Raw genomic sequence first — 23,626 nt, forward strand, 5'->3', positions numbered from 1 at the left:
AGGTAGCTGGTAATAAGTTAAAGGTTAAACTGTAAACCCTAACACAACCACCGAAATAATAATACAAATATTTATAGCAAATTCAGCAAATGAGATAAAATGGAATCATAGGAAACAATCCAAAAGAAGGTAGAAAAAGAGAAAAATGGTACAGAAAATACAGAAAATATATAGCAAGATGACAGACTTAAACCCAATCATATCATTAATAATAAGTGTGAATAATTTAAACATCTCAATAATAAGGCAGAGATCATCTGACTGAAAAAGCAAGGCCCAACTGTATGCTTCCTACTAGAAATACATTTTAAATATACACTGACTTGTTAAAAGAATAGATATAGATATATATAGATATATATAGACATATATACTAATCCTAATAAAAAGAAAGCTGCAGTGGCCATACTAACATTGCATAAAGATTTCACAGCAAAGAATATGACCAGTGATAAAGGTTATTAATATTATCACTTCAATAAATCAAGAGGACATAACTATCCTAAACATTTGTGCTCCAAATAAAAGAGCTACAAAATAAATAAAATGGAAACTTACAGGACTGAAGGAGAAGTAAATCTACTATTTTCAGAAGTATCAATACCCCTTTCTCAATAATTGATAGACCAAGGAAAAGAAAATGAGTAAAATACACAAAAGACTTGCACAATAATACCAAGAAACTTTATATAAAGGACATTTATAGGAACATTCCACCCAATAACAGCAGAATACACTTTTTTTTCAACAGGAAATGTGACATTTATTAAGATAGTAACTAGTCTGTATCATAATTTAAATCTCAATAAATTTAAAATAATTCAAGTTATACAAAATATATCCTCTGACCACAATGAAATTCCAGAATGGAATTAAATTAGAAATCAATGACAGAAATACATCTGAAAATGCACTAAATACTTGGAAACCAAATAACACACTTTAATTTGGGGGGGGGGGGGCTTTTTGCCATTTCTTGGGCTGCTCCCGCAGCATATGGAGGTTCCCAGGCTAGGGGTCAAATCGGAGCCTCCGGCCTACGCCAGAGCCACAGCAACGCGGGATCCAAGCCGAGTCTGCCACCTACACAATAGCTCACCACAACGCCAGATCCTTAACCCACTGAGCAAGGCCAGGGATCGAACCCACAACCTCACGGCTCCTAGTCAGATTTGTTAACCACTGAGCCATGACGGGAACTCCCACACTTCTAAATATATCATCAGTTAAAGGAAGAATCAAAAGAGAAATTAAAAATTATTTTAAAATGTTTTAAATATTTTGAATGAAAATTAGAATAAAGTTTGTGGGGTGCAAGGAGAGAGAAACATATAGTACTAATCACATTTATTGGAGTTTGGAGTTAGTAGTTGCAAATTATTGAATTTAGAATGGATAAGCAATGAGGTCCTGCTATATAGCACAGGGAACTATATTCAATGACTTGTGGTGGAACATGATGGACGATAATATGAGAAAAAGAATGTATATGTATGTATAACTAGGTCACTTGGCTGTATGGTAGAAATTGACAGAACATAGTAAATCAACTATAATAAAAAATTTTAATAAAAAAATAAAAATTAAAAAAGAAAAGTCTCAAATCAACAATTTCAGTTTCCATCTTAAGAAACAAGAAAAAAAGAGCAGGTAAAATTCAAGATGAGAAAAAAGTAAATAATATGTATGAGAAAAGAAATCCATGAAGTAGAATACAGAATATGATGGACAAAACTGAGAATTTCAAAAGCTATTTCTTTGAGATTATCAATAAAATTGATCAGGAAAAAGAGAGAATTTAAATTATCAATACAAGGAATAAGAGAGAGATGACATCGCCATCCACCCTAGAGATAATAAAAGAATAATAATAGACTATGATGAATAAATTTATGCCAATAAATTCAACAACTCAGATGCAAATGACAAATTCCTTGAAAAACACAAACTACCAAGGCTCATTCAGGAAGAAACAGACAAACTTGGTAGCCCTATATCTATAAAGGAAATTATATTTTTAGTCAAAGATCTTTCTAGGCCCAAGAGTCTTTACTGGCTATTTCTACAAAATACTTAAGAAAGAAATAATACCAATTCTCCACAAACTCTTTTGTAAAATTGAAAAGGAGGGAATATTTCCTAACTTGTTCCATAAGGCCAGCACTACCTTGATGCCAAAACCAAAGACACTGTAAGAAAAAGAAAGTAGAGACAGGAGTTCCCTTCATGGCACACTGGAAACGAATCTGACTAGGAACCATGAGGTTGCAGATTTGATCCCTGGCCTTGCTCATTCAGTTAGGGACCTAACATTGCCCTGGCTTGGATCCTGTGTTGCTGTGGCTGTGGCTACAACTCGACCCCTAGCCTGGGAACTGCCATATGCTGTGGGTACGGCCCTAAAAAAAATTAAAAAAAAAAAAAAAAAGTAGAGACAAATAGGAGTTCCTTTGTGGTGCAGCAGCTTAAGGATCTGGCATTGTTACTGCAGCATCTCAGGTCACTGCCATGGCACGGGTTCAATCCCTGGCCCGGGAATTTCTACATGCTGCAGTCGCAGCCAAAAAAAGAGAGAGAGAGAGAAATATTCCTCAGGAGCATAAACGCAAAATTTTTAAGCAAAATTTAGCAAAAAAATGAAAAGGATAATACATCATGACCACATGGGGTTATCACAGAATGGCAAGGTTGGTTTAATATTTGAAAATCATCACGCTGATATAATTCATCATATTAACAAACTAAAAGAGAAAAACAATTGCTCATTTCAATAGATGTAGAAAAAACATTTGACAAAATCCAACATGCATTCCTAATTTTTTAGATATCAGCAAACTAGGAAAGGAATTCCTCCGCCTGACAAAGGGCTTCCATGAAAACCCACTGCTAAGATCATACTTAATAGCTCGGATTCTAGTTTGAGAGACTAGATGGTTATCCTCTAAGAACAGTAACAATACAAAGATATCTGTCTTTTAGAACTTCTCTGCAACATTGTATTGAGAGTCTTAGCAAATGCTTTGAAGAAAGGAAAAGAACTAAAAGGCATTCAGGTTGGAAAGAAAAAAGGAAAACTGCCTTTATTCACAAATGACATGATTGTCTATATAGAAAATCCTGTGGACTCTGAAAAAAAATGCTATCAGAACTGTAAGTGAATTTATCAAGGTTGAAAGATATAAATCTGATATTCAGATTCACTCTACTTTTGTATACTTGTAATAAACAAATGGAAATTGAAACTTTAAAAAATCAGTACTGGAGTTCCAGCTGTGGCTCAATGGGATTGGGGGTGTCTCTACAGTACTGGGACACAGGTTCAATCCCCAGCCCATCACAGTGGGTTAAAGATCTGGTGTTGACATAGCTACAGCGTAGGGTACAACTGCAGCTTGGATTTGAACCCTGGCCCAGGAACTACATATGCCACAAAGTGGCCAAAAAAGAAAAAAAAAATTAAATCAATACTTTTAAAATAGTATTTTAAAAACATGAAATAGGGATAAATCTAGCAAAAATATAAGAACAACACACTGCATCTTTAAAACACTGCTGAGAGAAAATAAAGAACTTTAAAAACGGAGAAATATACCTCGTCCATGGGTCAGAAATCAATATTATTATATCACCTCTCCGTAACTTATTTAGATATTAAAGTCAATCTCAGAGTTCCCACAGTGACACTGTGGGTTGAGAATCTGACTGCAGCAGCTTGAGTCTTCACGGTGGTTCAGGTTCAATCCCCGGCCCGGTGCCATGGGTTAAAGGATCCAGTTTGCTGCAGTTGCAGCATAGGTGACAACTGCAGCTTGGTTTCAGTTCCTGGCCCAGGAACTTCCATATGCCATGAATGTGGCAATAAAAAAATAAGTCAATCCCAGTAAAATCTCAGCAAGTTTTTCTGAGAAACTGACAAGCTCATTCTAAAATTCCTGTGGAGGAGTTCCAGTTGTGGCTCAGCGGTAATAAACCCAACTAGTATCCATGAGGACGTGGGTTTGATCCCTGGCCTTGGTCAGTGGGTTACGGATCCGGTGTTGCCATAAGCTGTAACGTCGGTCACAGATGCAGCTTGGATCCCGCATTGTTGTGGCTGTGGTATAGGCTGGCAGCTATAGCTCAGAATCGACCCCTAGCCTGGGAATTTCCATATGCAGCAGGTGTGACCCTAAAAAGCAAAAAATAAAATACAAAATAAAATTCATGAGGAAAGACACAGGACACAAAATAGTCAAAACAACTTTACAAAAGAATAAAGCTTGAGGATTAATGCTAAGCATTACATACTAAATCATTTATTATAAAGCTGTGGTATTGCATAAATACAGACAAAAAGATCAATGGATCAGAATAGAAAATCTAGACATTGACCCACTCATATACAGACAGATGATTTTTCAACAAAGGAGTAGGTCTTTTCAACAAATACTGCTGGAATAATTGCTTATCAATATCCAAAAAAAATGAATTTCAATCCCTACTTCAAAATATACACAAAAGCATATTCAAAGTATATACAAAAACATATTCAAAATGGATTATAGATTGAATGCAAACCTAAAGGTATAAAATTTATGGAAGAAAACATGGAAGATAATCCATGAACATGAGGAAGCAAAGATTTCTTAGATATAATTCCAAAAGTATAACCTATACAAAACAAAATGGATAAATTGTACTTTATCAAAAATTTAAAACCCTCTGCCCTCTGAAAGACAATGTTAAGAGAATGTGAATGTACGTTACAGTGAGCGAAAATATTTGTACATCATATATCTGGGAAAGGACTCAAATCCAGAATACATAAAGAACCCTCAAGACTCAACAATAAGAAAGCAAATAACCCAGCTTTTTTTTTTTTTTTTTTTTTTTTTTTTTTGTCTTTTTAGGGCCATACCCCTGGCATATGAGGTTAAATCAGAGCTACAGCTGCTGGCCTACATCACAGCCACAGCAACACCAGATCCAAGCCAAGTCTGTGACCTACACCACAGGTCATGGCAACGCCATGAAGTAGGGATTGAAATTTATTTTTTTTTTTAACCCACTGAGCAAGGCCAGGATCGAACCCACGACCTCGTGGTTCCTAGTCAGATTTGTTTCCACTGTGCCACGATGGGAACTCCAAAAATCCCAACTTTAAAAAGAGGAAAGGATGTGACATACACTTCACCACAGAACTGGTGAAGCACAGAAATGTGTCTAAGGCTTTTGTTAACTGCAGTGCATACATCAAGAGCCTTGGAATTTATAAAGAGCTTCCTCACTTCCTGTCTCTATTACTATTGCTGCATAACAAATTAGCGCAAAACTTACCCAGTTACAATAGCACATATTTATTATCTCATGGTATCTGTGGATCAAGAGTCCAGACATAGCTTACCTGTATCCTTTGCCTCTTTGTCTCTTACAAGGCCAAATCAAGTTGTCAGGCCAGGATCTGCAGTCACAGCCAAAGTTTCAACTGGGAATGTTCTTCCAAGTTCACTCAGTGGTACTTGGAGAAATTTACTTTCTTGGGCTCTTCCGGACCAAAAGCTTCTTTTCCTCACTGGTTTTTTATTGGCCCACCCTCAGAGGCTTGCCTTGTGGGCCTCTCCAATGTGGCAGCTTATTTCATAAAAGCATGCATACCAAGAAGGCAATAGAGAGAGTTGGCTAACAAGATGGAAGTAACCTACTCATGGAAGGTGATACCCCTCAACGTTGCCATAATCTATTGGCAAGTACAAAAGCAAGGTACTAAAGAGAAGGAGAGTATACCATGCCATGAATATCAGGAAGTAGGGCTCAGTGGGAGCCATCTCAGAGACTGCCTACCACACTGGCCTCAGAAAATGCAGTTCTCTGGGCCAGTTTATTTTTAATTTCTGAAATCCAAGGACATATTTCCTTCTAAACATTTTAAGCATACCATTTCCAATCCACTCTTTGGGTTGATAATTCTATGTGAAAGCAGGGTTTCCTTGCCTGCTCCTGCACCCAGTCTGGTTTCATCCTATCTGAGTCACAACAGAGTCCCTGTAGATCTACACATCTGCCTTTGTGTGTGTTTTTACCTCCTTCTAGAATAATTCCTCTTCCTTTATCCATTGTAGGGACTCTTGTTCATCTTTTAAGATTTAGCTTATGCAATGATAGCTTTAAAAAAAATCCTCCACTAATGTCCTCTACATACACATACTCACACTGAATTCTACAGGTTGAGAGAGGTTCCATTTATAAATTTTATCAACATTTATTAAGAGGCTAATCTGTGCCTGGTACATACCAGGCCACAATCAACAGGTATTGATAGCATCAACAAACAAGTAAATGGTGACAGGTTATAATGAGTACATTAAGTAGGGATAAATCTATGCTTCAGGAGCCCAAAACAGAGAGCAAGATGTCTCTTCATCTTGCTGAAAAATCTCTGCTTGCTAAGTGCAATCATACCAGCCAGTCACTGATACTGTGATGTTCCTTAACGGTTGATCTGCTTCTGTGGGAAGCCAGCACTGTAGCTTCACATGAAGACTCATCCCAGGCCTCCAGAGGCTAAAGATGATGCCACAATGTTATTCTCATGTTTATTAGAGCTTTGGGAAATTTCAGTTAATATTAAACAACAGCAGGACCTCTCTCACACCTCATTCTCTTGAGCTGAGTCCAAGAAAACTCAGTTTCAGTCCTTGGAAACCCAAAAATAGTTTAGTTAACTTAGGGTGCCCACATTTTCCTGGGCTGACTGAAACCAGTGCTGCTGTACTACATAAAAAAAAACAGTGAATGGAGGACACCCTTATAACTGTTACAACTGTATCTACAGAGGTGGGAACTAAAAGGAGCACATGGGCTACTGGCAAACGACTAGGAATAGGTACTGTGGGATGTACCCGATTCCAAAAGCAATGGTTAGTCGATGGAGAAAAGGCAGATCATCTAGGTAGGGCTCAGTTTTCCTCAAAGAGCAAAAGTCCCACGGAGGGGTTTAAAAGACTTTGTGGAGTTTCCATTGTGGCACAGTGGCAACTAGCATCCATGAGGATGCGGGTTTGATACCTGGCTTCGCTCAGTGGGTTGGGGATCCAGCGATGCTGCAAGCTGTGGTGTAGGTCACATGGCTCAGATCCCCTGTTGCTATGGCTATGACATAGGCCAGCAGCTGTAGCTCTGATTCAGCCCCTAGCCTGGGAACTTCTAAACACCATGGGTGTGGGCCTAAAAAATTTAAAAAAAATTTTTTTTAAAGACTTTTTTTGTTGTTTTGGTTACGTTTAGAGTCTCATCTGCATTGATAACAGATGAGCAGTGTGTTGGTATGTGTGTGCAGTGGTGTTGGTATGTGTGTGCAGTGGTGTTGGTATGTGCCTTCTGCTGGTTCTGCTGGTTTTCCACTTTGTGTTAGGTACGTGGCTTTCCCTGAGGCTCTCAGACTATCTTTCTTTCAGGCATATGCTTCCAGGAGCCAATTAAAAACCACCTTAAAGTTTTTCACCCTTACATGAAGATGCTGCTCACTCTAAATCTCCCTAGCTCAAACCCAGGACAGAGGAGATGCATTTTCAAGCTTCCTGCACATGCCTTGAGAGCAGCTGCCCTCCTGCGGTCAGGGCCACAGTGGCCTCGAACGTAGAACAAATGCAGGGAACTTTTGACTTTGGTAATTTTCGTCTTATCATTGTGGTTGTGGAAATGGGATAAATTCCAAAATTTTGTGGCTTTCTCCAGTGGTCAGAGAAATCACCTGAGGCTACTGTATGTGTTGCCCTTCCCGTGCCAGCCCTGAATCACCATTCAGGCTCTACCTCTGGGGAAGCAAAGTAGCTGTAATGAGCTTGTGACTGTGTATTTTCTAGAAGTGAGTTTAGAAGATTTAGTCTGAACAGTCTTTCTGGCCCATTTTGAGGAAAAGAAAGGGTCTAATACCATGAACTTAAAATTTTCTGTTACTAAGTCACTGATGCAGCATCCATTTAACGAAGATACACAGAACACGTGCTCTGGGGAAGACAGCAAGAGCCATCTAGATCCTCTCTCCTGATCTCAATGAAAAGTTGGGGCTTCTTTTCCCACCTCTGGAACCCTCTTTGCTTGCTTTCACTCATCCTCCCTTTCACAGGGTTCTTTTGCTTTGTTTTTGCCTAATGAAGCCTTCTCACTTTTCAGGAAAAAACTGTTACTTACTTTTGAGTCTTTTCCAAATAGTTGTCACTCTCATGTCAAGAACCAAATGAAAGCAAAAGCTCATCTTTTACATTTGCATTTAACACAGCAGAATGACATATCTCTGGTTGCTGCTCCTCAGACTTTCTCAGCAATTTTTCCTTACAGAGAGAAGTTCCTAAACTGCATTTTGATTCCCTCTTTCCCTTCTCCTGCTACAGACCATACCCACCACCCAACTTTGCCATTATAAATAAGTCCTCTGAAGAGAATATATGTTCTTTTACACACATACATACACACAACCCAAGTTGCCACGTGCATTTTACTATCTTACAAACACATCTAGACAGGCTTTTAGGCTGCAACTGTACCAAGGAAAGATTCACCATGTCAACTGATTTCCTCTAGTTCACATGGACAGATGGTCCTGTCACAGCTTTTTGTCCCAGCTTTTTGTCCCACTTTTCTCTATCTTACTTTGTTCTTCTCCTTCAAAATTGAGTTAGCTATTCTGGGTCTTTTGTTTCTCCATGTAACCTTCAGAGTCAGTTTGTTGATATCTACAAAATAACTTTCTGGGATTTTGATTGGGAATGACTTGAAACTGTAGATCAATTGGCAAGAACTGTTATCTTGATAATATTGAGTCTCCCTTTCCTTGAATATGGAATACCTCTCCATTTATTTGGTTTATCTTTGATGTCATTCATCAGAGGTTTCTCATTTTCCTCACATATACCTTGTACATATTCTGTTAGATTTATTTTGGAAGTGTGAATGTAAATGGGAATGAGTTTTTAATTTCAAATTCCACTTGTTCATTACTGGCATATAGGAAAACAATGAACTTCTGTATATTAACCTTATATTCTGCAACTTTGCTGTAATTGCTTATTGGTTCCAGTTCTGTCAATTCTTCTGGATTTTTTACATGGGCAATCATGTCCTCTGTGAACAAAAACAGTTTGGCATCTTCTTTCTCTGTCTTTATAGCTTTCATTTCCTTTTTGTGTCTCATTACATTAACTTGGACTTTCCAGGCACTTGCTTTTTTGTTGTTGTTGTTGTTGTTGTTGTTGTTGCTATTTCTTGGGCCACACCCGCGGCATATGGAGGTTCTCAGGCTGGGGGTCGAATCGGAGCTGTAGCCACTGGCCTACGCCAGGGCCACAGCAACACGGGATCCGAGCCGCGTCTGCAACCTACACCACAGCTCATGGCAACGCCGGATCGTTAACCCACTGAGCAAGGGCAGGGACCGAACCCGCAACCTCATGGTTCCTAGTCAGATTCGTTAACCACTGCGCCACAACAGGAACTCCCAGGCACTTGCTTTTACTTATTGCTAACCACTACCACTTGTTTCTCTGGAAATTAGAGCTGGTTTTATTAATTTCTCAAACTCCATGTACACTGAAATCTGGGAACACCTTTTTTTTTTTTTGGCCACTGGCTCATTATGAGGAAGTTACCGGGCCAGAGATGGAATCCACACCACAGTAGCGACCCAAGCCACTGGAGTGACAATGCCATATCCTTCCAGCCGAGCCACCAGGGAACTCCAAGGAACACTCACTTTTAATCAAAATGTCTTTTCTATAGGTTTGTCTCCTCTACTAACCATTAAAAGCTTTGGCCTGACTCATTAAGCCTAATCCTGTTGTGCCCTCACAGTTTACTCTTAAAATAAAGGCCACATCAATTTAAAATAACTTGGAATTCTTGTTTGCATTCCGATGTATTCTTTTTAAGATTCTATTTTACATTTTCTACCTTTAGAGGGAAAACAGCTGGCCCAGAAAATGAGCCATCTCATGTAAAAGGAACAGAAGTGCTCTTAGAGACTGTGGTCAGGGCTGGAAAGTACTGGAGTGTTTATTTGGTTGTGTATGTATGTGTGTGTGAGGGTAGTTTGTTTTACTAATGTATGTAAGCTTTAGTTCACTGGAAATTCTCTAAAGACAGACTCCACAAACCATTGCAATGACATGATTAACAACTGAGTTGCTCAACATTGATTCTTCTTATTTTTAGAGAGTAATTGTTATAGCAAGATTACAGTGTATTAGGAGGTACCTGTGGTTAGTTTGCTGATACACTATTAATGAGTCAGTTCACTTATAGAGTAACTCTCCTAATTGGTTGGCTGTAGTTCAATAACTCTTATTGTGTTGTCTGAAAAAAATCAATAAGAGCCAAATGCATATTATTGATTTTCCTCCAAGGAATCATTCTTGAAAAATTAATTTTTCAAGTATGTTTATTCCAGGTCTTTGAACAGTGGATATGATTTTTCAACCCACTCATTTTCCCCGACCCCCACTCTTCTTGGAGTTTCTTATATATACTTCCCACCTGCCTAGGATCCAGCCATTTCACTATTTAATAACCACTGCTCTACACTTCTGATTCATGTTGAGGTTGTTTCTACCTTTAAATCGACATAAACAATGCTCCAATAAATATTCCTTTACAGGTCAAATGTCCACAGGTCAGAGGATCAGCCTCTCATATAAAATATGGTTTTCTTTATTATTTTTTTTTGTCTTTTTGTCTTTTTAGGGCTGCACCCATGGCATATGGAGGTTCCCAGGCTAGGGGTCAAATCCAAGCCTATGCCATAGCCACAGCAACTCAGGATCCAAGCTGCGTCTGCAACCTACACCATATCTCACAGCAATGATGGATCCTTAACTGACTGAGTGAGGCCAGAGATCAAACCTGCACACATATGTTTACGACATCTTTTTTCATAATTGCCAAAACTTAGAAGCAACCAATATATCCTTCAACAGGTGAACAGATAATCAAACCATGGTAAATTTATACAATAGATTATTATTTAGCATTAAAAATATATGAACTATCAAGTCATTTAAGACATGCAGGAAATACATATTGCTAAGCAAAAGAAGCAAATCTGAAAAGGCCACCATACAATTTCAACTATGGGATGTTCTGGAAAAGGCAAAATTATGGAGACAATTAAAATATCAGTGGTCAACAAACAAGAAACAAAAACCAAATTCCAAAATGGGCAGTGGGGAGTTCTCTTGTGGCACAGTGCGTTAAGGATCCAGCGCTGCCACTGAAGCAGCATGGGTCACTGCTGTGGTACAGGGATCCCTGGCCCAAGAATTTCTACATGCCACAGGTGTGGCAAAAAATAAAAAAAAGATATAAATAAATAAAAATGAGCAATGAACTTGAATAGATATTTCTCCACAGAAGATAGGTGAATAGCTATTAAGCATATAAAAAGATACTTGACATCATTAGTTATTGAAGAAATGCAAATCAAAACCACAAAATATTATTCCAAACTCATGAGGATGGTTATTATTAAAACACAACAAAACAAAACCATAAAACAAGCATTGGTGGGTATGTGGAAAAACTGGAACCCTTGCGCATTGCTGGTGGGAATGAAAAGTGGTGCAGCTGCTGGGGAAGACAATTTGGCAGCAGTTCCTCTGAGAGGTAAACAGAATTACCATATGATTCAACAATTCCACTTCTAGATATCTACCCAAAGGAATTGAAATCGGGGGCTCAAACAGATAATTGCACTCCAAAGTTCAAAAGCAGTATTTTTTGTAACAACCAAAAGGTAGAAACAACCCAAGTGTTCATCAAGGGATAAATGGATAAACGAAATGTGATATACATTTACAATGGAATATTATTTAGCCATAAAAACTAACCGAATTCTCAGAGTTCCTGTCGTGGCGCAGCGGTTAATGAATCCGACTAGGAACCATGAGGTTGCGGTTTCGATCCCTGCCCTTGCTCAGTGGGTTAACGATCCGGCGTTGCCATGAGCTGTGGTGTAGGTCGCAGACACGGCTCGGATCCCGCATTGCTGTGGCTCTGGCATAGGCTGGCCACCCGCAGCATATAGAGATGAGCTGCACAGAAGGGCCTGAGAGCTTGGGCCGGCCCCTGTGCCCTGCAGAAAAACATCACCTAGAGTGCTGCTCCTGATACACAAAGTCCTATCTCATTAATTCTTCCTTCTCTCTAGTAGCTTCCAGTAAAGTGTCTGTGCTTTTTCCAAGACTTGGACATTCACTCCCATCCCATCACCTGTGTACCACCACCCTTGCTCTCCTGCATCACCAGTTTATCCCTCCTCAAATGCATCACTTCTGTCAACAACCAACACATTATGTGTCTCATCTTTAAAAAAAAAAAAAAAAAAAAAAAAAAAAACCTCTCTGGGTCCCACCCACTTCCTCCTACAGGCTCTATCCCCATTTTTCTGCACCTCTGTGTAACAAACTTCCCTGAAGGAATTGAGCACACTTGCTATCACCAATTTCTCTTTCATTCTCTCGACTCCACTCCAGTCATGCCTTCACCCTCAACACACGAGTCTGCTCTTCTAAAGGCCATGAGTGATCTCTGTGTTGTTAAATCTACTGGTCAACTCCTCATCCTCATCTTAGTTGGCCAATTCACAACTTTCATGCAACTCATCCCTTTCTCCTTGCAACATGCCAGTACGTCACACACTTCTGATTTCTTCCTTCCTCCCTGGATCCTGTTTCCCAGTCTCCTCTGCTTACCAGTTCTTCTTCTTCCCAATTTCTTAACGTTGGCAGATCCCAGAGCCTAGTCCTTAGATCTCTCCTTCATTTATACCCATTCCTTATCTGGTCTCATAGTTTTATACTCATCTATCTATCCGTCTGTCTGTTGGTCAGTCAGTCGGTCGATCTATCTATCTATCTATCCATCTCTACATCCAGGACCCTCCCTGAGCACTATAAGACTTCTGTGCTGAGAACAGACTGTTTGAGCTTTGGTCTCAGGAACAAATAGATTAGTTATGAAACTACTGAAGTATTAGTAGCAGCAGAGGAGGTAAGACGGGGTCATGCTCTGAATTTTGAAGGTGAGACAACAAAATTTACCGATAAGAGAATGTTAAAAATGAAAGTCAAGGAAGACACCAAAGTTTTGGGCCTGAACAACTGGCAAGAGAAAGGTGCCATTAACTGATGGGGCAGAAGATTTGGTATGTGTGACTGGATGGTGGTGGTGGTCAGGGGCATCACAAGTTCACTTTTGAAATAAATATTGGACATCTGAGCATATACACTTTGATTAGACAATTTGGGCATGTGAGACTGTCCATCCCATATGATAATCATCTCCATGGAGGAAAAGCCTGTGTTTAGGCAACTGTCGTGTCTGCGTGTCTGGCCTAGTTCTTGGCACTCAGTTAAGTACTCAAATATTTCAACTGTTGAATGCAAGATGCCTCTCAAAGTCATTTTTACTGTGACTCTTCTGGGGACATTCTTATCAACTGATTTTCATTCTAGGAGGCATTTATTCCATGGATCTTAAAGGCAGTGGATGTCAAACAGAGAGGAGAGATTTTATCACTTGTTTCTAACATCTGTCATATTAGCTATGTGGTTTTGATAAACACAAAGCACCTTCTCAAGGACTGGAATACTGTAATACTTCCTTAAAACCTTCCCTCCAGATTGTGAGCATAGGTAGAAGTTAACAATGATTTGTGCATGTGAGTCAAAAATGCACTTGGATTCCTCGCCATTACTTCTTGTACTATCATCATGCACACTTTTCTCCTCTGGGGCTCAAAGACAACATGGGAAGCCATGATAGAAGAAGTCAAGCCTGATCTTTACCTTCAATGCACCTTAGATGAGGGTCTTCCTTCTCTGCCCAAATCCCTTTATAAATAGTCCAGGATGGAATGCTGACCCGTCTGAAATACAGGTATGAGCTCCTATATCATATGGGAAGTGCAATCTACTGCCTCAACTCTCTCCATCACACACCAAATTGAAAATAAGGAGGCACAAACAGGTGGTTCTTTGCTTAGAAGTATAGAGTATATTTGGAGAGGTTCCTGCCTCACCTGCATATTAATGGAAATGACAACAGCCTTTTTCAGGAGGATGCAGAAGTTTGGGAACCTATGAACTCCTTTTTCCTGGATTGGGTATTCTCCTTGTATAGGCAGGTGCCTTATGCTGAGGTGACAGTTGAGACATGGGATGTATTTTCTGGCTGAGTGGCAGAAGTCAGCTGAGGACAGTGCTTGGAGCTGTTGTGGGAAAGGTGCAGGAACCAAGATTGGTTGGACTGAAGGGAGTGTTGCTGGAACTCATTGTCTAGGCACTGGAGGGCATCAAAGAAGGCCATGCCCTCCTCCTCTGTTGTCTTGTCTGACTTAGCTCCCTTCACAGAGCGTTTGGTGGGAGGTGGACTCTTCTCAACATTTTTTGTCTTGGTTTCGGTCATTTTCTCATCCTTAGAGAGGAGAACGGATTCCTTATGCCCTTGACCTTTCACCTCAGGGTTAATCCAATGTGGAAAGTGCTTCGTCTTATCTCCCAAGCCAGCTTCTGCACCTTCTGGAAGGGTAGGGCTCTTGTGAGTATTGGCTGTCTTTGCCAGACCCTGCAGCTTTTGGCCCCAGAAAGTGTGACCCTACAAATTCTGGCCCTACAAAGTTTGGATCCGAAAAATGTGGCCCCTTCAAATGCTAGAGTTGCAAAACCTGACCCAGCAAGTTGTTCCTATAAGCCCTGGACACTCCAGATTTAGTATTCCCAGGAATCCTTGTTTGGGTGAGGGTATTCAGCTTGCTCTAACAACCTTATAGAACATTCTTATCTAGTCCTTTTGCTCTAAAGAATCCTGAAGAATGCTCTCAGAACTCAAGGTAAGGAAGAAGCTGGTGAAGGTACTAACAGGAGGCACTAAGCTGAGAGGATGGAGATGGTGGCTATAAAGATCCAAACAGATCCTTGCTAGTCCCTATTCACTCCAGACCACCATGCTGGCCAAAATAAAATTCTTTCTGTGAAAGATCCTAGAGATACATATGGGAAGTCAGAGACTCTGGGGGGTTCTACTTTTAAGTATCTGGACCCTCAGCAGAGTAGATATTCTCTCTGGTTGGAGAAAGACTCGGTGCTGCATCCCTTTCTCTGAGATTCTCTGCTGCTCTGAGTTCCCTGGGTCCTCTGTTTTTCCTACTGGCACAGGGAGTAGTCCTCACCTCTGCAGAGGCCTGAGGCTCAGGGCTCCTCCAGGCAGGTGTTGTTTGTTCACTCTGGCCTCTAGCTGAACACAAACCACCCAGGCCTCTGTCATTTCCCCACTGGGTTGTGAGATAACAATGGGGAGGTCCATTGGGAAGAACCATAAGGACTGGTCTAGAACTGCCTTGCTTTTGGCTCTGCTGCACTGCCTTAATTTAATTGCAAGCCTTTCTTTCTGAGGCACATGGGATGCCCAGTGGGATGGGAAGTTCCTGAAGCAATGTCTTCCTTTGGATGTTTAGATTCCTAAAGGCCTCTGAGGCACAGATATTCCTCAGGACAGCCACAATTTATTCCCTGGACCCCTTTGTCTTTATGGTATTTCCCAAAAGTATCTCTATGAATTCTTGTTTCAGGTGAAAACTTAATTTGGCCAAAATGGGTGTCTCGAGCAAGTAGCGGCTAACAGGATCTGTTTGGCTCTCTATTGGCACCATTTCCATTCACCTGTACCTCAGTCTGGAATGCTTGTACACCGTCTGCACAAGTCTCACTGGCATCTTGAAAGCCTGGCCCAGGAATCACACATGCTGCTTATATGAGATTGACCAGAGGCTCTGTTGGGCCCCCAAAAGGCCTAGCCATCATCTTTGTGACTGGAGATTAGCTAGTGAATGCCAGGGCCATGGCCTTGGAGAGCACCACAAAACAAAGAGCCTGCAACTCTGACAGGAAAGCCAAAACATATCTCCAGTTTTTCAAAGGCTCCCCAGGAGGGCACCCAGGCACGTACTAATCTAGGTGATCAGTATAGCATCTGGAGAGACTTGTTGCTACTGGTTAAGGCCTGTCAGTACTCAGGGTGTCACTCCCGAATCCATGTAGGGACTGACTGCTGCCCCTATGTCTAAGGGCTTACTTTCTGGGGTGCAAGGGAACTGAGTTGCTGCCTGGGCCCCTGGAATTCTTCAAAACCAGTGATTTGAGTCCTAACACCTGAAGATGTGGGCAGGAACAATCTTCTAGTAGATCTTCTCACATTTTTATACAATATGGCTCTACAACATTGCCTTGGTCTGGGCAACCACTGTGGACTGGCTCCACTGGCCTCAATAAATCAGAAGAGGTCACTATCCCCTCTGGCCTCTAGGTTTGCAGGTTATAGGACACTCACTCTGGACAGTATGCTGCACTGGGACAGGAGCTGACAGTCAGCAGGGGATTAAAAGCAAATGGATGGGCTGTTGGATCTCCTGGGGAAGGCCCTAGCAATGGCAAAACAACCTGCTAAATCAACCACTTCTGAAGGTGGAACTCCAGCAGCTCAGGGAATGCCCCAGGAAAATACTACCTCATTCTTTTTGTTTTGGGGGAGTTTTTTTTGGGGGGGGGTGTTTTTAGGGCCACACCACGGCATATGGAGGTTCCCAGGCTAGGGGTCTAATCGGAGCTATAGCTGCTGGCCACAGCCACAGCAACATCAGATTCGAGCTGCATCCATGACCTACACCACAGGTCATGGCAACACCGGATCCTTAACCCACTGAGCAAGTCCAGGGATCGAACCCACAACTTCATGGTTCCTAGTCGGATTTGTTTCCACTCTACCACGACGGGAACTCTACTACCTCATTCTTAAGGCTTGAAATGGGCTTCCCCAAACAGGTAGGCCCCTAGGTCTCAGGAGACTGGCTTCAGAATGTCTCAGGGTTTGTACTGTATGATTTTCTGTATCTACAGAGATCTCTGGGCAAGAGCTGCAAGCCCCACTGAAGCCAGGACTACCAGAGCAAGGCTTCACAGTCGGTCAGATTCAGAAATCGGACACTGATATAGGTTTGTTGATTGAGAGAGAAGCCCAAATGCAGGAATGTGGGAAGAAGGTGGGTCTAACTGAGGTGGAGGAGACTTTAGACAGTTTGGAGATTAAGACATCACTGGAAAAAAAGAGAATGGGCTCCCCTTTTGTGACAAGATGTCTAGGGATGGACCAGGGACTTATGTGCAGAAAAGAGAAACCATAGAAAGGTAGCTGTGTTTCTGCTGCATAGAGCACACTGAGGGCTCATGGTTCCCCCAGACAATGGATAGAGATTACCTAGAAACTGAAACCTGGCAGATCCAGAGCTATGGAGTTTGGGGTTTACTGGCAGTGACATCTACACTGGGTACATAGTAAATCCTTGAAAACAGTTTGGATGGGCTGGCTTAACGCCCATGAACTCCAGGTCAGGGAGCTAAAAGCCTATCTTTTCAACAGAAGCCTTAGAGGTAGCATTCATGATGAAAGAAATGGTAGTATTTGCCCCCAGACTTGGAAAATGCTAGGGGGGTGGGGGGGCAGTATGATAGGAAAACAGGAATCTTCCTCAGATTGTGGGGGCCCTAAACACATGCATTTACATACAAGAATTTAAAGATACCTCAAGGATTTGGGGACACAGGAACTTCAAGCCATGGGGTATTTTAGGTTTGTAAGCTTTGAGTTCAGAGAAAGAAAGGGCTGCTGACCTTGTTTCTCTGGGACACATTTAGTATTGCTCTTCTTGTCTCGATGAATCCTAGGCTCTTCAACGCTTGAAGAAGACAAAACTCCAGCATCCCAGGGCACATCTGGCCCTTGAAATCCCTGCCTTAGCTGTTGGTGGTCAGCCCAGTAATCATGGATGGTGACTGCACTGGCTGACTTGGTGGCTGACTTGACAGTTGACTTGGCAGCTAACTGGGTTAAGGATTTCTGAGTTGTTAGCTGTGACACCGTGCGGGTTGCTGATGGACGTGAAAGCTCTTTGGAATGCAGGGAATGCTGACTCTGCCCAAAACAGAGACTAGACAGGGACAAAATATCGAGGCAAGAGGAGCCATGTGATGGCCCCGATGAAGTAGGCGTGGTCAGGCTACTCTCACCCAATATCAACTGTTGAATCTCCAGAGCCACATCATTGCAGATTTGGCAGCAGGGATCTGCACACAGGAGCTGCCGCACACTCCCCTCCTGAGGAAGCCAGTCCTGGCTGGGAAGGGAAAACAGGCAACTGTTCGTTACTGATGGAGTGACACCGGCCTCTTGGCAAGTGACAGGCCTGTGAGCTCTGGATTATATCCCCAGGTTTTTTGCCATGGCATTTCTCTAGAAATATTCAGCAGATTAAGCCTGGCTAAACTGGGCAAGGTCTCAGACAACTGATGGGAATGCAGAGCCATGAGAGGCTGGGAGGTGGGTGAGTTCTCTGCTGACCTGTGTTGAGAAGCTGAACTGGGAGAAGGGCACCAGCCAGATGGGGCAGCACCAAGAACATCACCAGGTCAGACCTGGTGAGTTGGTCTCATTTGGGGCTAAGGAAGCTACAGCCCGGTATTCAGGTTTTCCAAACTGTGGGAGAGGAAGTCCCAAATACCAGGTCCTGTGGGAACTCTGCATATCAGGGATAACAGGGTGTACACAACATCCCTCGGCAGCCAATCCTCATTCTCTAGAGATCTTAAGAAGGGGATAATATGACAAGCTCCTGCCTGAGGGCCGTCCCAGGAACCGGCCTCCCTGAAGACAGAACCAGTGCAGGTAACGTCAGCAGGGCCCAGGGAGCTGCCCTTGAAAGGGGGCAGCTGTAAAGACAGCATGGCTACGATGACTGACTATGCACTTAATTATCCATTCTCGTGACCAGATAACTCGTCTTGTGGTTGAGCACAAACCCACACAGCTAAATGCTGCACTAGTCAAATCCTGGATTCCAGGACCTTTGTGAGCCCAGCACAGAGCACAACTGGAAGACACCTCTCTCCTGAGACAGCTGACCTCACTTCCTCCTCTGGCAACCCTCTCAACCAGTACGCCAGGCTCCACCGTGTCTGGCTCCCTCCCAGCCACTCTCTTTCTTCCCTACCCTGCCCCACGCCAAGCAGGGAAATCATCACAGGCCAGTCTGGGAGTTGGGACACGGCAAAGAGCAAGAGGTCACCTTCTCATGACAGAGAGCAGCTCCCACGGCTTCTCAGCTTCTTTCCGGGAAAGTCTCCTAGCTGAGAAACCAGGAGACAGTGTTACATGCAACGGGAGAGGGTTCAGGAACCTCCTGCAGCAAGCTGAAGGCCTTCGAGGGAGAGGAGACTGCAAACTCCACAGACAGTGCTCTGAGACATGTATCAGGTGCTCTCCTGGGCCTAATCTCATTTGACCTTCACAACCACACTGTGAGTGAGACAGGATCATCAGATGCCCTTTTTATGGATAAAAAGACTGAGAGATGAGGTGACTTCCAATGGGTCATAAAACTAGGAAGTGACACAGTTACAGACATCTCCCCTACTTCCTCACTCTCTATTCCCAGGGCTAAGGTGGGGAATTTGGGAACATCCTCAGGCTCTCATTTCCCACCCAAAAGAGTCTTCTGGGAGAATCTGTCAACTTGGGGAAGTAGAGCCTTCAGTGCTTAGAGCACCTGGCTCCTGACACCAGGGGTCATTGAGTACCAGGTCCATGGGTACCTCACGCCCAGGGGAGGGATGTCAGAGCAGAGACTGAGACTTTACCTCTTGACGTTTTATCTTTAGCCCTTTGTTTGACTCTCCGGTGACGCTTAAAGACAAAAGAGTTTAAGTGTGAAGCTGAGGCACCCTTTTCTTTTCATGTCTAACCTAAGACAAAACCTGCAAATACTTCCCAATGTTTCTGTATTCCTATTTTATACATTCTCCTACCTTTCTCTTTCCTATTCTATCTTTTTCACACCATCTTTTCCTTGCTCTTCTTATTTCTGAATAATTTCAAGGCTCTTCTTACTCTATACTTCCACCCCCATGCCCTGAACAAGTTCTATGGGGAGATCAAAATGAGACAGGAGAAAGGGGGAAACATAGTAAAGGATGGATGGTCTAATATCTAAAGGACTGCAGCCACCCAAGACTAAATGTCTACCAATCAGAAGAATCACCCAAATATGAGGCTATTCTGGGATCCAGTGAGGAAACTTCCTCCATTAAAAAAAAAAAAAAAAAAAAAAAAAGCAGGAGTTCCCATCATGGAGCAGCAGAAAAGAACCCGACTATGAACCATGAGGTTGCAGGTTTGATCCCTAGCCTTGCTCAGTGGATTAAGGATCTGGTGTTGCCGTGAGCTGTGTTGTAGGTCGCAGACGAAGCTCAGATCCTGCATTGTGTGGCTGCGGTGTAAGCCAGCAGCTACAGCTCCAATTAAACCCCTAGCCTTGGAACCTCCATATGCCACCAGTGCTGCCCTAAAAAGCCAAAAACAAAAAAAAAAAAAAAAAAAAAAGCAGGGCTAAGGGTAAAAAGAAACAGTGATGGGACAAAATCTTTTTGTATGAAACAATCAGTTCAGTCATGGTCATAGTGTTTCCCTACCCGGCAGCAGCTCCTGTTAGGTCCCACCCTTAAATCTCGGTGATTCTTTCTCACTTGCCAAATAATTAATGCAATAATAAGGATGGAGCCATAAGTGTAAAAGGGATATCCAACATCCCACAGAATAAAGGTAGGGCTCAACATAATCTAAACCTCACTAGCCATCCCTCTTCCTAGGCTTCCTAGGCTTTCAGGGTCTTAGAACCCAGTGCCTACAAATTCTAGACCTATCATGTCTGCCTCACAGAGGACAGAACTAGACCACCAGACTGCATCACAAAGGCCTCCTGTTTCCCAAGTCACACGTGGGCATCACAGACCTTACTTGTCTTAGAGAAGCTCATATAACACAGTGTTCAGATAAGAGTGTCTGGTGGTCTGTATGGGTTGTCTAAGGTGCAGGAAGCAAATACTCTTTCATGCTCTAATACCACAATACCCACCACTCCTATGTCCATATATTCATTTTATGGTTGCACCCATGACATATGGCAGTTCCCAGGCCAGGGACTGAAATCTGAGCCACAGCTGCAACCTATGCCATAGCTGTGGCAACAGTGGATCCTTCACCCCACTTGCACTGGGCCAAGGATCAAATCTGTGCCTCTGCAGCCACTTGAGCCACTGCAGTCAGATTCTTAACCCACTGAGCCACAGCAGGAACTCCCTGATTCATATATTAACATCAACTTCGTGACCCCTATTGACATTGTGATACGTTTCCAAGACTCCAGGATTTCTGACTTTCCTAAGAAGTTTTTGGCCTGATGAGAGCAGTCCCACACTCCCGAAGTTCTTAGGCTCAAAATCTCTGAATAGCCTATTGGCCCCTCCTCCAACACCCAGTCCACCACTGAACAGATGTGATGAGACAACAATTTGTGCTGATCCCTAAGCTGGACAGTGTCAAAGGTACAGAGACATTTGAGTTATGTTACCTGCCGCTCTCAAGACACTTAAAAATCTAGTTTCAAAGACAAGATTAATTCACAATCAAGAACTTACCTTACTAAGAGTTGAATTAAGAACCAGCCTTACTAGAAACTGGGAAAGAGGAGTGTAGGGAATTATTTATCAGGTATGAAGTTTCTGATGGGATGAGAAAAAGTTCTGAAAATGGATGATGATGATTGCACAACCCTGTGAGTGTACTTAAATCACAGTTAATGTGTTACTGACATGTACACTTAAAAGTGGTTAAAATAGTGAAGTCAGAAAGAGAAACACAAATACCATGTGATATCACTGATATGTGGAATCTAAAATATGGCACAAATTAACCTATCTATTGAACAGAAACAGACTCATGGACATAGAGAACAGAATTGTGATTGCCAAGGGGGAAGGGAGGAGTGGCATGGACTGGGAGTTTGGGGTTAGTAGATGCAAATTATTGCATTTGGAGTAGATAAGCAATAAGATCCTGCTGTGTAGTACAGGGAACTATATCTAATCACTTGTGATGGAACATGATGGAAGATAATATGAGAAAAAGAATGTTTATGTGTGTAACTGGGTCACTTAGCTGTACAGCAGAAATTTACAGAACATTGTAAATCAACTCTAATAAAAATTTTTTTGAAGAAAGAAAAAAAATATATATATAGGAAAAAAGTGGTTAAAATAGTAAAGCTTATGTTGAGCATTTTTACCATAAAGAAATAAAAGGCAAAAAAAAATCATTAGCATGAAGGATTTTTTAACAATAAGGAAGAACACTCTGAAAATGATTTGGGGAGTTCCTGTCGTAGCACAGCAGTTAACGAATCCGACTAGGAATCATGAGGTTGTGGGTTCGATCCCTGCCCTTGCTCAGTGGGTTAACGATCCGGCGTTGCCGTGAGCTGTGGTGTAGGTCGCAGACGCGGCTCGGATCCTGCGTTGCTGTGGCTCTGGCATAGGCTGGCAGTTATAGCTCTGATTCGACCCCTAGCCTGGGAACCTCCATATGCTGCGAGAGCGGCCCACAAAATAGCAAAAAGACCAAAAAAATAAAAAGTAAATTAAAAAATAATAATAAAAATGAAAATGATTTGGCAAAGAAGTAGATTAGTGAATGTTTTTACTTAAATGTCCTTTTTTTATATAACAATAAAAATGAAATAGATCCTTACATTTAAGATCATTTAAGAAGAGTCTCAACCTAAAGATGGGATGAATTTGAGACATGTCAACATCTTTCCTGAACTTATAAATCCCATAACATAGGAATGAGAAGACTATTCCAACTAAAGAGCACTGAATAACAGGTTAACAATAATCAATTTTAAAGAAGCTTGCATCAGGTTAACAGCAGAGATCAAGATACCTACAAAGAGGCTTGAATCTTTTATTACAGTTATTAATCCTACCCAGCCAAGCTTCTGCTTCCTGCAGCTGTGCTGGCCTCTATGCTGCTGCAAAGGTTCTCAGACTCCCGTTAACCTGACTCATTGTGGCACTGATTGGTGTTTGGTGTCCTCCTCCCTGGGACAGTGAATATATGTGATTTAAAAACTTCTGTCTTAGGGGTCCAGCGTCAGATGTCGTATATTCAAGAATCCCCAGAACCCTAGGGTTACTAATGGGATGAAGATGAGTTGCACAGAACACTGTATCTCCTACCCAACCAGCTCCTGCTTCCTGCAGCTGCTGCTGCAACATTTCTCGGTCTCCCATTAGCCTGACCTCTTGCCCCAGACAAAAATCATCAAATCTGGCAAACCTGGTACCAGCTCCAACCAGTACACTATTTACCTTACAGGTGATCCTGTCACTGTCATCCCACAAAGCCATTAAAACCATCTGCTGAAAACTCCCCTAAAGCAGCTGACCCAGCCCTTGCTTCTCTGTCTCAGAGCTAAGGAGTTAAAAGCCAAAGACATTCTTAAGCCTTTTTGCAGAGTAGGCCTTTAGTAAAGGTTCATTTATTGATTTGGTACCCACAGATGGAGGATCCTTGTGTGGACAGGACAGTGGGATCAGCATCTTCCTAAAGGGCATAATCATGTAAAGAACACACTGTCGGAGTTCCTGTCGTGGCGCAGTGGTTAACGAATCCGACTAGGAACCATGAGGTTGCGGGTTCGGTCCCTGCCCTTGCT

The 23,626-nt window shown here is 42.2% G+C and overlaps 2 protein-coding genes across 4 annotated transcripts in view; both read right to left on the minus strand.

The window, feature by feature from the left end:
* Positions 1-23,626, minus strand: part of LOC100525024 (protein FAM205A-like) — a 161,341-nt gene that overhangs the window by 29,718 nt on the left and 107,997 nt on the right. The window lies entirely within an intron of this gene.
* FAM205C (family with sequence similarity 205 member C) lies at positions 11,949-21,841 on the minus strand. The gene is made up of 5 exons (XM_021085109.1): positions 20,544-21,841; positions 19,713-19,758; positions 19,142-19,202; positions 17,635-18,193; positions 11,949-14,622 (listed from the first exon to the last, which is right to left on the minus strand). The coding sequence occupies exons 1-5, from the start codon at positions 20,685-20,687 to the stop codon at positions 14,158-14,160; spliced, it is 1,275 nt and encodes a 424-aa protein (XP_020940768.1). The 5' UTR covers positions 20,688-21,841; the 3' UTR covers positions 11,949-14,157.

Source organism: Sus scrofa, chromosome 1 (assembly GCF_000003025.6).
Source record: "Sus scrofa isolate TJ Tabasco breed Duroc chromosome 1, Sscrofa11.1, whole genome shotgun sequence".
Classification (NCBI taxonomy): Eukaryota; Metazoa; Chordata; class Mammalia; order Artiodactyla; family Suidae; genus Sus; species Sus scrofa.